The following is a 19,068-nucleotide window of genomic DNA, read 5'->3' on the forward strand; positions in this document are numbered from 1 at the left end:
CTGACGTTCAGCACTCCCTTTGAGAAAAACACACTCAGTAACCTTGGCTTCAGAACGTGAGAGATTTGAAAGCTTTTCAAATGGACCGGTTCTCTCCAGGTTCATGAGGCATCAGGCTTTGCCAACAGATCACATCATTGCAGCATGAAATACGCAATACGTATTTGCATGCAGAAAAGACAGTGTTCGATTTTGAATAGATTTGCTTCTGTGGAAGCTTCACAACATGCTTTCTAATTCAAATTATTCTTTGTTCATTTATTTTTTTGAGAGGGGAGGAAATCAATAATTTTCTGCTTTTTTTAAAAAAAAGTAAGCATTTGTTACCAACGGCCAACGGAACTGCATGGGTAGGTGCTGTTAATTTTAATTGTGTGCCTATTATGATTACAGAAGGAAAATACATTCAGTTCTATGCATTCAACAAGGATGAAATGTTATGAGAATCCAGCTAAAGCAGCACATCCCCTGAGTTGTTTTTTTTCCCCTTCCCATTTTGTTAGTGGGCTGACAAGTCATCGACATTCAATCTTTGCTGCTGCTGCTTCCATAAAACCCTTGTTAGCTAGAAAAAATACTTTAAAACACACACACACACACACACTGCTGATAATCACTGTGACAACACAGGTGTCACATCACACCCATGTATGTGCCTGTTTTCGTTGGGCAGGGAAGGGAACCAGGAGTTAAATGGTAGAACCATTATCTCTTGCTTATTTGATTCTGTAATGCACCAGAAGCCTGCCTTTTCTAACAATGTTGTTGCTATGGGCCAAAAGTGTTCCCCTTCATTACCTAAATGTGCTTAAGATGTAGCCGTTGGGGTGGAGTGAATGGCCAGATGGCATGAATATTGCATAAGAGCCCTACCTAGCTATCTAGAGATCACACATAATCACTCTGTTTTCTCGTTGGGCAAGTAGAGCAACTGCAGCTAAAACAAAGGTGATATTATGTTCCTCTCCCTAGCTTCAGAATGTAATTCCATGCAACATTTGAAGAAAGAAAACAAACCTCAGAAATATAGGCATACAACTTCGCCTCAAGAATTCCCTTTCTTTAGATTCCAACAGTTTCATTTTGTCACCTCACTTTAGCCAACAGAATGTGATTGACTTCATATGTACACTTGTATCCTTTGAGGATTAAAAACGTATATCCCAAGTGCAACTCTATTCTATATCTTCTCTCTTCCCAAATTGCAGTTTGTAGAACAACTTCCAGGACAAGGCTTTGGACAGAGATCTTGCATAAGCAGCAGTCAAGGTGTGGCTTCTTGTTCAGCGGGCGATATGTGAGTATTTGGCATGCCGATATGTCAATAAGTGCACAGCTGATCATTTTCAGACAGGATTTCCTGGTTAAGTGATTAAATAGAGCAGCTTTGAATTTAAGTTTTTTTTTAAAAGCACAGGGAACGTTCACTTAAATGAAAATAAAAGGATTATCATTCAGTTATAAATTACATGCCTAGAAATGGAAAAGAAGCTACTTAAGATACCATTCTAATTTTTTTAAAAAAGCAAAGTGTCTTGAATGTGTTAAACTGTACCCATGAGCAGAAAACTATCAATATTTGTTGGTCATCCCACTATGATGGGGTTTGGTGACACATTTCATTGTTTAATAGAGTCAGCTTTATCTTTCTTCCATCTCTGTTCCTAGTTATGTTAAAATAATGTTTACAAGAGGTTTGTTGCACCTATTAATGTATGAACAGACACAGGATGTCCTGCCAGCATATGGGCCTTTTCTCCACAAACATTGCTCATCGTAATTACCAGTATTTTGTTTGTAAGGAAGAACTGGAACTCACCCAACTTATTCCTGCAATTTTGGGAGACATTTGACCCGATTTATTTCTAAATTTTCTCACTGTACATTCACCCACACACTTGACTTTGCATCCATAGAAGGTTAACTTTCAGCAGGTTTGTTGGTTGTATCTATGAGTCACTTTCATAACAGTTTGTTTGTACTGGAAAATTCAGAGGGAATATAATTTGCAAGTCTAATTTTTGGAACTGCTTAATCCTCCTCAGAGGTAGGTTGTTAAATTCACATAAATTCAAGTCACCCTAAAATGTATTTGCATTCTGTGAAATACAAACAACTACTATGCAAATATCTTTCCGCTGTTCTGGGTACATATACAAAATAGCTCATTTCTCAATCTCTGCATAATTAATATAACTTCAGTTTTGGGCCAGCTGTACTGACTGTCAGTAAGCCTCCAAGTCTAATTCAAACTGCTAGGCAAGTTCTTGACAATCGGGATGGGGTTAGATGAAGCACCACCTTCATCCATATAGTCCACCCCATGTTAAGATCTGTCTCATGGGTCCTATCCAGTTTTTTGGGTAGTCCATGTAAAACGAGAACTGCAATGACATCAAGTTGGTTGTCTCTTTGCCAACTTTGTCTCTTGGCAAACACCTCAGATCCTCTCCCCCCTAAAGGCAGCCCTACCAAGAAGAAGGCAATTACTCTAGGAGGATTTCCAACAGTAAAGCAGAGTAGCAGAGGTAGTTTTTTTATTTCATAAAGTATTTGTAAAATATTGCCAAAATATTCTAGGTTTCTTTTAAATATTGCAAACAACAAAAAATCTGCCAAAAAACACAACAGCATCAAAAGATCAGAAACGAATGAAACATAGCTAAAGTGCTTGAGGTCATTTCACAACTGAGTGCAACTGGAGGGACTAGAAAGAGAGAACCAAAAAGGGTTTTTGAAACCGGCAAGTCCCAATTCATAGTAGAGGCTTTTCTTCTCTGTATTGCTACCTTTAACATTTGGCTGCCTGAAATTCCTTCTAATATTGTATGGAACTCTAAAAAAGACTCAGTCAAATTAGGCAATGCAAAGTGGAGCTAGAACTGGATTTTCGCTTCTCCTTGGTTCACTACAGTTAACACAACAAGAATACAGTGAACAGAACAATTCAGGAAGCAAAAAAGAGGCTTCCTGTCTTATTAATTACTGGTAATAGTAGCAGAGGCCACTGCATATACAAGATTTTGCTAGGATTCTTCACACTCTAGCCAACATGGGCACAAGCCAATGGAGAACAGAAAGAAATCTGAACCACGAAGATGTCATGTTGTTGTGTCCTCGCACAACCTCTACTTCTTGAACAGGTCTGATATAGAAAATGTCCAAAATAGAACCCGTGTATTAAAAAACTGTGCCTGGCTTTAGGCATTAAAATAAAATGAAGAACTTTGATGGCTTTTGCCAAATCACCTTGAAAACAGGATTGTTTTGTTGACTCTGAATATGAGTGCCCAACTGACAGTGTGCAACAATTCACAAACAGAAGTGTAAGTTGTGGAAGTTGCAATTAAAAGTAGTTTCTCCTTTAAAAGTGCCAAACTCCAAACTCAAAAGGTAGCTATGGTACTTTTCAGAAGAAGGATCTCTTTCAAGTAACTGTCACAGCCCAGGAATGCACTCTGCTAGCTATTTCCCAGCTAAGACTTGCTACAGGTGAAGGCTGTGCTGCAGGGTCACTTAGGAAGATTGAACAGAAAAGGAATAATGGCTCTTGTGCAATTGAAACAGCTTGAAAACCTGCTGGCTTTTAGAAAAGCCTCATGCATATTCAATATGAGAACAACCCACCCAATCAAGCCACATACTTAAATTCATTGGAACCACCAGCCATTTTGCAAATTTTGAATATAAGAATGTTAAATTTTTGAGCCAAGCATCCCAAAGAAAGAACACTTCACTAAGTGGCCTATACTTATAGGTCCAACTGAACGTTCTTGGGAGTAAAAAGAATGTCTATAGGCACTGGAGTGATCCCAAAAAGCAACTGTTGGTTGAGGTCCCAACTCTACCAGTCTACACAGCCACCCTCAGAGATCCTTCACAGGTCATTGGTCTTCCAATATAATGCATGCACCTAAAACCATACCCGTTTATAAGTAACAACAATTTCTGCATGCGCATCAGTGGGAGAAGAGAAAACATGAGCTCCTGTTGAAATGATTGGCCCACTGTTCTCTTCCTGATCAGCAGGACCCTGTCTACTAGAAGAAGTGTGCACTGGGCACCTACTGCTTATTATTGTAAACAGACATCAGACAGAAAACAATGGTCAAAACAATGGTCAGTGAGATTTCGACAGGGCTCCTGGGTGTTTTCACCATCTGACAGCACAACTGTCTTGATCAAAATCATTAAGTCCAGCATGTGCAATCTTACACCCGGAACTCTTCAGCCAGGCCCATCTTGGGACTATCTTTCCTGATGCCAGCCAAGCTACCATCCAGCTGACAGCCGTCGCCTGTGCCACTTTCATGACCCAGGATCTGCCTTTGCACTAGCTTGGAATAAAGGCCACCTTCTTCCATGAGCTGCTTGTGTGTCCCTTGCTGTACCACACGCCCCTTGTCAAGAACAATGATACTGTGTGCCTTCTCCACAGTGCTCAGCCTGTGGGCTATGACCAGCACTGTGTGACTCTGGACGTCGCCATAAATAGCTCTTTGAATCTGCCAAGAGGAAGAGATATTTAAAGCAATTTTTTAAAAGCCACAATAAATAAATTCCATTTATATATATATAATGGATATATGGACTGTAGCACAATAAACAAAAGCTACTTTGCATGAAGGAACCCCTAAGATCAATCCCTGGCATCCTTAATTGAAAGGAGTGAATCAGGAAAGGAGGTTCCGCCTGAACATTAGGAAGAACTATTCAGCAGTGGAACTCTCTGCCTTGGAGTGTTGTGGAAGCTTCTTCCTTGGAAGCTTTTAAATAGAGGCTGGATTGCCATCTGTAAGGGTTACTTTGATTGTGTTTTTCCAGCATGGCAGAAGGGGGGTTGGAATAGATGCCCCATGTGGTCTATTCCAGTTCTATGATTCTAGGTGAAAAGGTTAGGAAACACCTTTGAGAGAAGCTGTGAGAGAATCCTTAGTTCTATGAACCCACCACAGTACAAATAATGCCTTCCTTCCGTACCCTTGGCACCCTGATCCTTATTCTAAACAAGGACATATCTCAAGCATTCCTTCTTACCGCATGTTCACTCTCAGCATCAAGTGCACTTGTGGCTTCATCTAATATCAGGATTGGTGGATTTCGTATTAAAGCTCGTGCAATTGCCACTCTCTGCTTCTGGCCACCAGAAAGTTGGGTTCCCTTTTCACCAGTGTCTGTTGAATTGATGGAAGGGGAAGAGACAAGAGCATGAATTATAGAATACCACAGTGAGTAAGAGATAAAAAAAGCAAGTTTAAACGTCAGTTAGGAATTCAGTAGGAAGGTCTTAGGTCAGCCATTTTCAATCAGCCTCAACCTACCCCACGCAATAACCTACACTATGAGGATAAAATAATTTGGGCCCTGGCTAAAACAAAGAAACAAGAACATGCAAACACATAACCTGACAAGTGTGCATCCGCCTTCCTCTCCATCCTGCATTACAACCACTGCTTAGGTAAGAACCCTGGGCTTAATCACTGATTTCTCATAGACATAAGTATGCAGATTTCCAATACCTGTGTGGTAACCGTCTTGCAATTCTGTAATAAATGTGTGGGCATTGGCCTTCTGGGCAGCCTGAACAATTGACTCATAAGGGACAGAACCCAAGCCATACGAGATGTTTTCAGCAATAGATCGAGCAAAGAGCACCGGCTCTTGGCTCACCAAAGAGATCTATACAGAGGAAAGGATAAGAAAGAAGAGTTACCGTTTAAATAACTGGCTCACAATTGTTTTTGGGAAAGACATTCGCTGTTCAGCAGAGTGCATTCCATATAGTAATTACATGACTTTATAACCTTGTGTGAGTAATATATCCCCTTTACATTTCCCCTTTTGTACAATTATGTGTAATAGACCTTGCACTGGACTTTCTTGTCCTACATGCCTACAACAAGGCACACATGTCACTATTGTGTACCATCAAGTCATTTCTGATTTATAGTGATTGTAAAGCAAGCCAGTCAGGAAGTTTTCTTGGCTTAGTGAGTGCAACTTTCTGTGACTGAGTATGAATTTGAACCATGATTCTTAGATTCATTGCAAAACACTCAAACCACTACATGTTTAAAGGTTTGCTGAACAATTCTCAGTAGGTTATTTGTACCTAAGAGGAATTCTGCAACCTGTACAAATGAAGCACGTCTGCCCAATTGCTTTTATTTTGCTCAATGTACACAAATTCTGCAAGCCCCACAGAAAGCAACTGAAGTATATTTTCTCTTAGAAACCTGGTTTGGCTTCAGAGAATTCAAGAATAACGCTTTCAAACATTTCTTAAAAGCCACAAAGGCTAAACACTTGTTTTCCTTTCCTATCCCTCTTCTTCCTCTCACTAAATGGAACATAATACTGCAGCAAGTTGAATTCTACACTTCAATGGAAATGACACAGCCATGCCTAAGGCCAGTTAGAACTAGAGTAATTATTGATGACTCATACCACTGAATGCAGGTATTTGTGCTCATACATGTTAATGGGCTGCCCATCCAGCAAGACTTGCCCATCTTGGAGAGGGTAGAAGTTCTCCATGATGCTGACGCAGGAGCTCTTCCCACTGCCCGAGGGGCCTACCAGGGCAGTCACTTTTCCAGGATGGAGAGTGAAGGAGACATTCTATAAAACAAAAGAAAGTCTTCCAAATCATCATAGAACCAATATATAATTACTAAGCTATTACATTTTCCAAGTTTCCCCATGCCATCTGGTATACTGGAACCTTTGTTCCCCAATATATTTATCCAACACTTCTTATCTTCTTTTCCCTCTGCAAAATCTTTTAAGAATGAGAAGCATATGCTTGGCTCCAGATCCAGGCATGTATAAGGAGCTGTCAAAAACAGATTTCTTGGCCATTGTTTCTCCCCCAGGCCCCCTTGAATTACTTCACAGAGGATTGAGGGGACACTGCCAAATGGGTTCAACTGTGGTGAAGGGATATCCTTGAAAATTGGGCAGGGGCACCTTTGTGAGCACTGTCCTTCCATCCAGACAATGCAGTCCAAAATCCAAATATTTTTAGTACCCTTAAACACAATAAAGTAGACAGGTTTACCTGTAAGACTTGGGTTGCTGGTCGCGTGCGGTAAGCAAAGGTGACATTCCTGAACTCCACTTTGCCTTCCAGCTGGCTGGGGGCTAGCGTCCCATCATGCATCATGGTTGGCTCTCGGTCTATGAACTCAAAGACTTTTTCAGCAGCTCCGACTCCTTGCATCAGCCCACTATAAACTGAACCAATTGACTGAAAGAAAAATAATGGATGAGTTAGAACTGCTTGATTAGATAATTTAAAAAGGGGGGGGGGGCTTAGTAAAAAAAACACAAAGTAAAACTCTATGAGTAGCTACTATCCTGAAGGCTATGGGAAACCTCTATATTCCACAGCAATATAAGGGAGACAACCAGGAGTTCGCCAATATCTTTATGTCCTGCTTGGGGAGTTATTCTGCATTATAAAAATGACAAATATCTTTAAAAACATATAACTAAATTCCTGAGAACTGGAACAGATCTGTGTTAAACTTTTCCAATCAGATCAATCTTAGATGTAGATTTTTAAGTTATATCTATATATAAAAAACTCTAAAGTCCCAAGAAAAATAAACAAAGAAATAAACTCAATTGAAATCAATTACTGCAGTTCCTCTTGGGCAGACTGCAGATGCTTTTCAATAGCGAACACTTACCTCCATGCAGTCTCCCAGCACAAATTCATAAATAATGAAGGATATCAGGTTCCCACTGGTCATCTGGTCAGAGATCACAAGATGGCCACCATAGTACAAGATGCTCACTTGAACGATAAGGAGGGTTAGCTAAAAACAAGCAGAAACACCAGATTTATAAAGCAGTGGGAACATCCGCCCCTTTGGGATTTCACATAGCTTGTTATTGTTTGTGATCTTTAGGCAGTGTACAGAGTGAGAGGGAAGTTTCCACCTACCCCATTGGACCACACGTAGTAGGTGTAAGCCATGGCTTCCTTTTTGTTGAGTTTGTAGACTTGTTGTAGTTTATCCCAATAAACGTTTGCCTCCACGTCTTCATTGGCAAAGCTGCGGACAGTCTTCATGGCTGAGATAGTTTCCTCAGCAGTGTTGTTTGCTTTTGCCAAAGCATTCTGGACTTCTTTGGAGAGTTTCTAAAGGGGAGGAGAGGAGGAGGACAACCCAATAGCCTCTTTTTAGTAGTTCCCAAACTCCACAGGTCCTGAGTTTGAGAATCTTGTAGGATAGGGTTACAGAATTTGCTTCATATTGCAACTGGAAGGGACACATTCTGGCAATTCGAAGAGCTATCTGAAGAGGCTAAATTTTCAAAGGAAGGCCAGGAAGCCATCTATGAGGAATTATTACATGTTCAGGGATGTGCAACTGATGACCCTGGAATAAGGCTCACTTCCTGAAGATACCATTTCATCCTCCAAGCACTGCAAAAACCTAGAGAAGACACACCCTTAGCAATGACATTTAGCAACAGGCTATTTCTGGGTAGTGTGGCAATAAATATCAGCCTATTCCACTCCCACAGGCATACCAGTTCATCCACCAGCAAAACTAGTAATTTACCAGCATACTTGCGAACCCTCTCTCAGGGAAAGAGTTTTGATTAGATGAACTGTGGGGTTAAGATGAAAGCTCAGGATACATTCAAAGACAGAGCTCTTTTCTTGCAATACGTATGAATGAATGGCTTGGATGAACAGATTGTGAATAGTGGTGTCCAATCTATGGCAGATGGGATTAATGGCCACACAAGAGTGACACTGCTGCCCACTCAAGCTGCATGCTGGATGGCTGGCATGGATACAAGAAGGCAGAAGGGTACTCGACTCACAGAGTGCTAACAAAGTCAGAACTCATCTGTGGATGGTTTGCTACAGTTATGGTTTAACCCACTGCAGGATGGCGGAGTAAGGGTGGAACAGAAAGAGTGCAATTTTTTCAAAGATCAATAAACCATGCATATCGCACCAACCCCTGTTTAGCAGAAGCCTCCCTCTTCCACCTAGAATTAATATTGTGGCAAGAGACAGGAAACTGGAACTGGCCAGAAGCCAGGTATCCAGTGACTCAAATTGTACAGAGCTGCTCTGTGTTCAGAGTGCTATGCAAGGATGGCCCCTTGCCTCTGCAGAGTGACTGAGCCAGAGGAGCACGAAGGACGTGGCAGAACAGGAAAGGCACATTTGGCAACGTAAGCCCTCGATCCAGCAGCTGATGAGACATTTGACCTGCATCAAAGGCTTACACAGAGGTAGATTATGTCAGCCAGCGCCCAAAGTGATGGATTAGACAGGTGTGCATGTGCCCCAAATGGAATTAAAGTCAGCGAAGGAGAGCAATAGAAGGTCACAGTCTGGGCAAGATTCACACCCAAGACCTTGAGCTATTACACCTTTTCTGTCAAGAGGAGTAGAGAGTCAGCACAACAAAACTTATACTGCAGCGTACCCTCGGTTTGGCCAGGAAAGGGAGTTTGCCATAAAATACAGTGATTTCATTGGACCAGTTTCTTACATAATTTTCAAAGGACAGTTCTCACTGTGCCGCCCACCCAGAAAAATACAGTACTTAGGATTTCTTCTCTAGATATGGTTTCTTATTTCCTTTATGCCATCTGAGATGGGAAAACAATCTGCCTAGACTGCTTTTTCACCTTCTCTGACAAGCGAGATCGCAACTCTCCCACAATGAGAATGAAGCATGCAGCTAAGGCACAGCGTTGCTGAAGCAACCTCTCCCAAAAAACAATTGTTAACAAAAACACACAATCAAAAAATCCTTCACAGTTCCCCTGCAAACAGTGCAAAGCACCCCTTCTCCAGAGAAAGGATTTTTAAAGACAAGTGGCTTTTTCTGAACATCAGACATACGGTTTCTCTGCTTTCTCAGGAATCAACATCTCCTTTTCCTGCTGATAATGAAGAACAGCAGAAATAAGGCAGATGGCCTTTGAGTATAGCACAGATACTGCTTAAGCAATATTACATTGCATATCATCAACCTTTAGAATTCAGATAATAACAAGCACTCTAGGAAGGGAAACAGATACGGTTGGGAAAAACAGGACAGGTCTTGAAAACTGCTCATTAGAATCTTAGTCAAGAGACAAGGGAAATTGCATTTGGAAACCCAGTGCCTAGAAGTAAATTCCAGCCATGAGTTATGAAAGGAGGCTTGTGCAGTTAGGTGTGCTGGGAAGGGAAGTAGTTTCACACAACCCATACAACTGCACCCATCTAACACTGCATCTTGGGCAACAACTCTTTCTTCAAGAACTGACAGTGAAGTCAAATGTGATGCAGTCCTGAAAAACAGTTGCTGAAAAACATGACCAGGCTGGGACCACTGCATTCATTTCTGCTTGTATCTGGAGACTTTATAGTTCCTTGACTACTGTTGACCACAGAATACTGGACTACAACTTTGGTTTCCATATGGTGAAGGGAGGAATTGAAGTGTCTATTACTAACCTTGTAGTACTTCCCATAAAGATCTGACATGAGCATGATTATGGGGAAACCCATGAAGGTAACCAGAGAGAGTTTCCAAGAGAGGCTGAACATGAAGACAATAACCCCCGTGGCCTTGACCATGTTGCGCAGGAAAATGTTGATGTTCTGCGAGACTAGGTCACTCACAATTGTGGTGTCCGACGTCAGCCGGGAAATAATGTCACCTGTAAAAATGTGGTTGGGAGAAAAGAGGCAATTTGTGGCAGACTAAGGCATGAATGGTGGCAATGCCCAAATAATAAGACTCTCCTGATGGTGCAGTAAACCCCCATATTTGTGCTCATTCACTCATTTTGGGTAAAACAACCTCAAAAGCAACCCCCCCCCACAAAAAAAAGGTTGAGAATCCCACTCTATAGCAGCATTCCAGACTTCTCTAATGGATAACATTGAAAAATTCTCAGAAGACAGAGAGAGACACCCACCAGTGAGATTTTCATCAAAGAAACTCATCTCCTGCGAGACCAGTGACCGGAAGAGGGTGTTGCGGAGCCGAATGTTGAGCCGAGCAAACACAAGTGTGAAGACACCGCCCCGGATACCTGCGGCAAATGAGCTGATTTGCAGATAAGAGACGTTATAGGACAGACAGACAGACACTGACACACAACTCCTCCTCCCAGCCCCTCCCATGCAAAAGGAAGACAAGACTGAAACCTCAACAGACATGGTCAGGGTGGCTGTTTTAGGATGTGGCGCAATCAGTTACTTCGGATGTTTTCAGTAGAAGATCTACTCAGTATTAACTTCATCAGCCTTCATTTGTGGCTTTTTAGCCTGCTGAAATGCTAAGTGGTTTGGGGTGCCTTGGGCTATATAGCAGGCCCCAAGAGTTCACATTTGACATCCTTGGGTTCCTATGAGATGGTCTCAAATGCATCATAGAACTTGAAGATGGGTGAAGAAAATATACTGCAACAAGCGGGCATCAATTTATCTTAGAGAAGCCCTTGAAAAACCTGAAATTGGTCACTTTCAAGACAAGAGTGGAACAGTGTTGCCCATGGCTACATTCACATGAAATTAATCTAACAAAAAGCAAACCTTTATTTCTAATTCCAATTTGATTGAAGTAGAAAAAATATTATATATATATGACTCTTGAATTGTTTTCACCAGAAGGTTTTTTTTTCTCCATCTCTCTTTCTCTCACACACACAAGCATACATCCACACAATAACCTGGCAACCTGGGCACCAAGTGAAAACAATAACCATGATGGACCACAGATCACAGACAGAGCTCTTGTGTTACCTCATATCAATTCAGGCATCATAAGTTTCCAATGGAAGCTGTTCACACATTCAGCTGAGAGTCACTGAGTGACATATGCATGTGTGAACTGTGTCCTGAGAGACAGAGAATGGAGTTAAAAGTGAAGAGGGAGCAACAGTTTGAGCTCTTCTTCTAAAAGCCCTGCGCCTGAACTGTTTGTTCATGTGGATGTTACCAGAGAAGGACTTCCTTAGAAGTCCAAGAACTTTTCTAAGTCTCTACACCAAAGAGAGGAAGACTATTTGCTCTCTAGGAAGGATAACAGAAGTGAATTCTATCAGTATGTCAGTTAAATCAATACGCTCTGCAAGAAAAACACACAGAAAATGGGTTTCTTATGTGTAAAATCTATACAAGGCATATCCTTCTGAATAATTACACCACCATCCCATACACATATAACTATGGAACGTTAAAATGTGACAAGAACATATTCCAAGGAAAGCTTTATTGGACTAAAGTAGGGGTGAGGAATCTTTGGCTCCAGAGATGTTCTCGATCACAATTCCCACAATCCCTTTCCATTGGCCATACTGGGCCAAAGATTCTGCACCCTTGGATTAAGGGACTGTACACGAAGTATGGCACAATAAACCAATTAACGCTTATAAGGCTACCTTCCTATGGCTAGAAAGCCCATGATCACGACTGCTCTGGAAAACTGTTCCATGCTCTTCTGGATTACTATTCCATCAATAGCTCGGCCGGTGTAGTAAGGAAGGAATGTCTCTCCTGTTGGGGAGGCAACACATGATAAGGTGAATTAAAAGTCAAAACCTAAATAAGGATTTAAAGACGCGTTTCCATTATATCTACAAACCAGTCAATTCCTGTCTTCCTAAACCCTGAGAACAGAGTATCTGAAGAATGAAAAAAGTTATACTGGTGGTGTAAACGAATGTGGAACCTGTGGATTGCAATGCTTATGATTGCTGGCCATTGTTCATGCTGACTAAGGCAAATGGCAACTGGAGTTTCATAGCACCTGGAATGCTACTGGTGGGAACCCCATTCCTGGTAAAAATCCACCACTTCAGCTATCCTGATGAAGAATATAATCTTCAGCATTGGTCACAAGGGATCTGAGCTACTCATCAGGAACAATGTCTGTTTGAGCTAACTAGAGTCCCTCAGCTTTGCCTTCCTTCCACCACCCCCACTGCAATAAGCAGAATAAAAAATATTCAGCGGGGTGTTATAAGGATCGCATAAGGCGGTGCTACACAAAAGCTAATTGTCAGCAGCAACAGAGGTGAAAAAAGGCATTTACTGTCCTAAATAGGGAACTCACCTAAAGCAGCAAGTATGAGGAAGAAGAAGGCCACTGCAAGGAGGTGAGCATCTGGTTTGGTATAAGACAAGAGCTTGCATATGGTGGCTGCTGGTGCCTCTTCCTGCTTTCCCCGAGGACCAGGAGAACTTGGATCAGCAATATCCTCTGCTTCAGTCCTGGATTCGGAATTCACTCCCAGAGATTCCCTGGAGGGTCTCACAGAGGCCAACAGCAGCCACAAGAAGAGTGTGGCTATCAGGGAGATATATGTCCAGGTGAACAAGCTCCAAAACCAGGGGTCCTTGATGGTTTTCCTTACCTCTGAGTAGAGTAGCAGCTTGACAAGGGTGTAAATGCCCACGGCAAGGCAGACAAGGGTGATGAAGATTCGAGACCGTTTCAATCGCTTGGGGCCATAGTTTGTGTTTTTGGCGACGCCGATGCCAGCACCCAAGAGGAGGCAACTCCTATACAGGCAGGCCCCCCAGATATCTAGCATGGAATCAAAAATGTTAAAATGCTTCAGGTCCTGAAGGATGCTGCCGTTACCGCGGCTGCGTTCATACAGTAGTGTGGTCACCGTCACATCCAAGGCTGTAAAGGCCAAAGTCCCAGCCAGAGCTTTCCAGGCACGCATCTTGAGTCTATTCTGGAGTGAGGTAGAGGTGGAGAAACACCAAGAGAAAGGAATGAGAAAGGATTGGGCAGCCTCCTAGCCAAGGGTTGAATTCGGCATGCCTAGCCAATCTTTCCTGCAAGAGAGAAGAGAACATCAGAAATATAATGGAATTTTAAAGGAAAATTTTGGCAACAGTTTTGGGCTAGTCATGAATATTGCACAGTTGAGAAAAGAGCCTAGTTCACAATATGCGTAATAGACAAACAACACTCCAAAATTGAAGCTTCATGCTCAATGGGAAAGTCTGATTTCAGTAATAATTCCTCAACATTTGGAAGGCGAAAGATGTCCCACACGTGGATGAATGGCTGCTTGACACACAAATGAAATACCATTCATAGCTGGAAGTCAGAGAAGTGATTTCATGTTTGGCTATGTGTTCAGATGGAATCATAAAAAGCAAAGCAATTCAAGAGGTCTGGTTGTGTGGCACTTCGCACAGAAATGCCGTGATCAGCACCTCTTACACTCATAAGTGATTTGCTCCGTATCTGTACCAAACGTGTTTTTCATGCAGTCTTTTTTTTTTTGGTATTTGTGCATAAATACACCACAAGTTGGAAAGAATGTGCTGTTGCCTGCATCCCATTCTTCCTTAACAGCATACATATTGAGATTTTGGGGGGTCTGCAAAGTCAACGGCAAGAAGGTAAGCCCTTCCAGAGACAATTCTAGTCCAAATCTATTTTGGGGGATGAGGGAACGCAACCATGCCCCCTGCCGGTTAAAGACAAGACTAATCTTACAAATAGGCTCTGCTTTTCATTCACCAAACCTGTCTCTATGAATAACAATTTGGTGAAGAATTCCTCTGTGTGTGCCTTGAAACCCCTACATTTATTGTCATGCGAACCTCCACCTAAACGGAAAGATCTATTTCATGGAAAGACACAGAAAGCTTCCTTGTTCTTTTAGCTATAACCAAAGAACATAATCAATACTCAATGGTACCAGATTCCATCTGATCTTGAAAGCTAAGCCTGGTTGGCACTTGGATGAGAGACCACCAACAAATTACAGGTGCTGTAGGTTATATTTCCAAAGAAGGAGCTGTCAAAACTATTTACAAATAGATATGACACCAACCAAAGTTGTGCAATCCACAAAACATTAATGTTCTGTACTAACATTCTGAACCAGAATTGGAGCAAATATCAACATGGTTATACAGCCTATCCCAGATGTCTGGAAGTAGTACGAATTGCTTCATGATAAGAGGAAAGCACTTGGCACATGCCTGGGAAGAAGCTCCCAAGACTGAGGAATACGTTTTGGCCAAGCTTCCATTCAAACCAATTGAGCCTATTTAACAGCATAATAATCACAGATTTGCAGAGTCAGATATCCAGAGAAACCTGCCAAGTCATTCTGCTTATAGGAAATCTACAGGAGGGAAAGAAAATAGTAAAAGCAGGGAAAAAGATGAACTTTCAAACAGCACAACCCCATTAGAACCCGTGACTCCATCAACCCTATTGCTAAACAGCTAAACCTCTTCTTGGATTTTACCTCATATATTCCTAAACCAGTTAATTGCTTACTCCTGGATTATTTATGAATATTTCTACAATGTTTAGTCTTAAGGCATACCTATCTACAAGACAACAGGGTGGAGCATATTGCTCACCGACAGAAGATGCTTTGCTTTGTAAAATATTCCCACATCCCATCCCTGGTTTCTCCAATGAGAAGGATCAGGTGAAAAGGGGCTGTGAAAGACTACCATTACCCACTTTGGGGCAAATAAGTGAAGCCGAGAACTCACTCGGCCTCTTGTACGGCAGCTTCCCGTGCCCTGAATGCAGCTGCCAGGCTGCTGAGATACCAAAAACCTTTGCAACTGATGCCAAATGCAGGGAGGAGAGGCAGAGGGTCTGACTCAGCCAGATCAAACAGCTGTATGTGCAAATGGCCACAGCAGTTTCCCCAAGTCCATTTTCCTTCATTGTGTGATCCCGCTGCTAAGAAAATGTGAGCAAGTCACGTTCAAAGAGGAAATGAGTGCCCATCTAAACATTAGGAAGAACTTCCTGACAGTAAGAGCAGTTTGATAATGGAATATGCTGCTGCCTTGGAATTGGACTGGATCAAACTTATGGTTGCTTCCAACTCAAGGTTTCGAACACCCCAAGAGCAAACTTTCTACTCAAGAGCCTCACCTACAGATGTTGAAGTGCTGGACTTTGTGGAGGCAATTGACTCAAGCAGCCAAGGAAATGTGCCTATGCTAAGAGGCACCTTCCACAGGTCCCAGAAGTGAACATGGAGTCCGCTTCTTTGATACCGTCAATGCGGGTCTCCCTAGAGGATTTTAAATACAATCAGTCAATCAATCAATCTTTCTATATTATGGTCAAAACTGCCACCCGGAACACTTACCCGACAAGGCAGGCAAGGTCAAGTGACATCAGTTACAACCATGACCTGAAACTGGGTGCATACGTATTCAGAGAAGCATAGACCTTGGAAGAGACCCCAAGAATCACATACTCTGGCTTCATGATGCAGAAAGACACAATCAAAGCACCCCCGACAGATGGCTATCTAGCCTCTGCTTTAAAACCTCCAGAAAAGAAGTTCCACCAGATTCTGAGGGAGCATATTCCACTGCTGAACAGATCTTACCATCAGGAAGTTCCTTCTAATGCTTTGGTGGACTCTTTTCCTGCCATTTGAACCCAGGGCAGCAGAAAACAAGCTTGCCCCCTCCTCAATGTCACATTTAAACATGGTTCTCATGAATATGAATACACATTATCTCTTCTCCTGGCCAAACAGACCCAGCTCCCTCAGCCACTCTTCAGAGGGATTCATAATTTCTAGAACTTCGACCATTTTGGTCGCCCTTCTAATGTTGTCCGTATACTTTTTGAATTGCTTGGTCCGGAACTGAACTCAGACCTATTGCAGGCAGGGTTTGACCAAAGCAGCAGAGAGTGGCATGATGACTTCCTTCAGTGTGGACACTCAACTCCTATTGATGCAGCCTAGAATCGCACTGGCTTTGTCAGCTGCTGCATCACTCTGTTGGCTCGTGTTTGGTTTGTAGTCTCCTGAAACGCCTAGATCCCTTTCCCATGGACTGTCTTCAAGCCAGGTGTCACCCATCCTATACCTGTGTCGAAGTGTAGTAGAGTCTCACTTATCCAAGACTCGCTTATCCAAGCCTCTGGATTATCCAAGGCATTTTTGTAGTCAATGTTTTCAATATATTGTGATATTTTGGTGCTAAATTCGTAAATAACACTAATTACTACGTAGCATTACTGCGTATTGAACTACCTTTTCTGTCAAATTTGTTGTATAACATGATGTTTTGATGCTTAATTTGTAAAATCATAACCTAATTTGGTGTTTAATAGGTTTTTCTTTAATCCCTCCTTATTATCCAACATATTCGCTTATCGAAGGTTCTGCCAGCCCGTTTAGATTGGGAGACTCTACCGTACTTATCTTGCTGGTGGAAGTCCCTGGGTTACAATCAGGTTTCTCTGGCCCCTTCCAGACAGCTGGATAAAATCCCACATTATCTGCTTTGAACTGAAATATATGGCAGTGTGGACTTCCAGACAGCCCTGTATCCCAGAATTTCAAGGCAGAAACTCCTGCAATATGTGCTTTGAACTGGGTTATCTGAGTCCATACTCAGATCATGTGGGATTTTCTGCCTTGATATTCTGGGATATAGGGCTGTGTGGAAGGGCCCTCGGATAATGCAGTTCAAAGTAGATCTTGTGGGATTTTCTGCCTTGATATTCTGGGATATAGGGCTGTGTGGAAGGGCCCTCGGATAATGCAGTTCAAAGTAGATCTTGTGGGATTTTCTGCCTTGATATTCTGGGATATAGGGCTGTGTGGAAGGGCCCTCGGATAATGCAGTTCAAAGTAGATCTTGTGGGATTTTCTGCCTTGATATTCTGGGATATAGGGCTGTGTGGCCCAAGAGCTGGACACTCGGTTTGACTGCCCCAGAGGTTTCTATGGGACCTGGACCAACCTGAGCTCAACTTCCCTGCGCCCCAGAGAACCGCAGGCTCAGGTTGAACTCTGGCTTAGTTTAAACCACAACTTTGGGGGAAAGGAAAGGGGGGAAGGGAGCTCTGGTTTGGGACTGCAAGACAGGGATCTGAGGGAGCAGAATAGGGATAAACACCAACAACAGTAATAACAAGTGATGATGATGGCAGCAGCTAGAATCCTATCAAAATACATCAGGAAGAGAGGATGGGAGAGGAGACTAATAAGCAGAATGATGATGAGGGCAGCAAGTAGATTCCAATCAAAATACATCAGGAAGAGAGGATGGGAGAGGAGAATAATAAGGCATAATCAAACTAATAGATGACAGCAGCAACTAGATTGATTCCAAAGGCTGGTGCAGCTTTTTTTGGAAAGGCACTCTCAGAGTGATGAGAGGCCTACAAGGCAGACTCTCTCTCTAAAGGCAGATTGCTCTCCTTACCTGGAAGCCAGAGGCAGGCGGCGCGGGACCATCGTTGCCCAGACTGAGAGCGATCAAACCGGCGCCCGGCTTCCAAGTGATGCCGCTAGTCAAGCAAGGTCGGGAGGGGGCGGGCCGTTTCCCAGGGTGCATCATCAGACCACGCCCCCTTCTTGCCGCCCCCAGGCCACGCCCCCTTCTTGCCACAGCCCCGCCCACCACTTCTCATTAAACTGCAGAGCAGCAGCCCAGGTGCCAATGGTGCTCACGTGGCTGGCAAAGGGAGAGCAAGGACACCAGAGCCTTCTCACCAGGCTATGCCCCCCAGAGAGGAGCCCAGGGTTCATCTAGGCCAGGCATAGGCCAACTTGGGCCCTCCAGGTGTTTTGGACTACAACTCCCACAATTCCTAACAGCCGGTAGGCTGTTAGGAATTGTGGGAGTTGTAGTCCAAAACACCTGGAGGGCCCAAGTTGGCCCATGCCTGATCTACACTGTCCATAGGGCTAAGGTAAGGTAAGGAGGGCAAGCTGATTTTAATATGGATTGCTGTGAGTCTTTCGGGCTGTATGGCCTTGTTCCAGAAGCTGGAATACAATAATATGATTTAAAATTATTAATTCACAGTCACACAATGAATTCTGCCCAGGCCTGTTTGCACATAAGAGTCACCAGTCTGGCACAAAGGGAGCTCCAGAGGCTTGGACTGGTTCCCCGGCATCTCCTTTGATGAGCTTTTTCTCTGGCCGCAGTCCAAGTGGCTCTTCTCAAGGCTGGGAAACCACAAATTAAAAGCGGCATTAGAAATGCATTAGGTTTTTATTGGGTAGTTATTCATATATTCCAAAAGACAAGTTCAGGCTTGGAACAATTTA

At 42.8% G+C, this 19,068-nt stretch overlaps 1 protein-coding gene across 2 annotated transcripts; it reads right to left on the minus strand.

Annotated features, from left to right (window-relative positions):
* Positions 1-2,520: 2,520 nt before the first annotated feature.
* On the minus strand, positions 2,521-18,334 carry abcb9 (ATP binding cassette subfamily B member 9). Of its 2 annotated transcripts, XM_062958624.1 has the most exons (13): positions 18,215-18,330; positions 15,912-16,053; positions 13,092-13,825; positions 12,418-12,532; positions 10,951-11,081; positions 10,484-10,689; positions 7,952-8,149; positions 7,695-7,823; positions 7,061-7,249; positions 6,448-6,621; positions 5,520-5,679; positions 5,038-5,174; positions 2,521-4,505 (listed from the first exon to the last, which is right to left on the minus strand). In XM_062958624.1, the coding sequence occupies exons 3-13, from the start codon at positions 13,708-13,710 to the stop codon at positions 4,212-4,214; spliced, it is 2,352 nt and encodes a 783-aa protein (XP_062814694.1). In that variant the 5' UTR covers positions 13,711-13,825; positions 15,912-16,053; positions 18,215-18,330; the 3' UTR covers positions 2,521-4,211. The 2 variants fall into 2 exon arrangements, with proteins under 2 accessions (XP_062814694.1, XP_003222825.1); XM_003222777.4 differs by lacking the exon at positions 15,912-16,053 and having other exon boundaries at positions 18,215-18,334.
* Positions 18,335-19,068: the final 734 nt, after the last annotated feature.

This window comes from Anolis carolinensis, chromosome X (genome assembly GCF_035594765.1).
Source record: "Anolis carolinensis isolate JA03-04 chromosome X, rAnoCar3.1.pri, whole genome shotgun sequence".
Classification (NCBI taxonomy): Eukaryota; Metazoa; Chordata; class Lepidosauria; order Squamata; family Dactyloidae; genus Anolis; species Anolis carolinensis.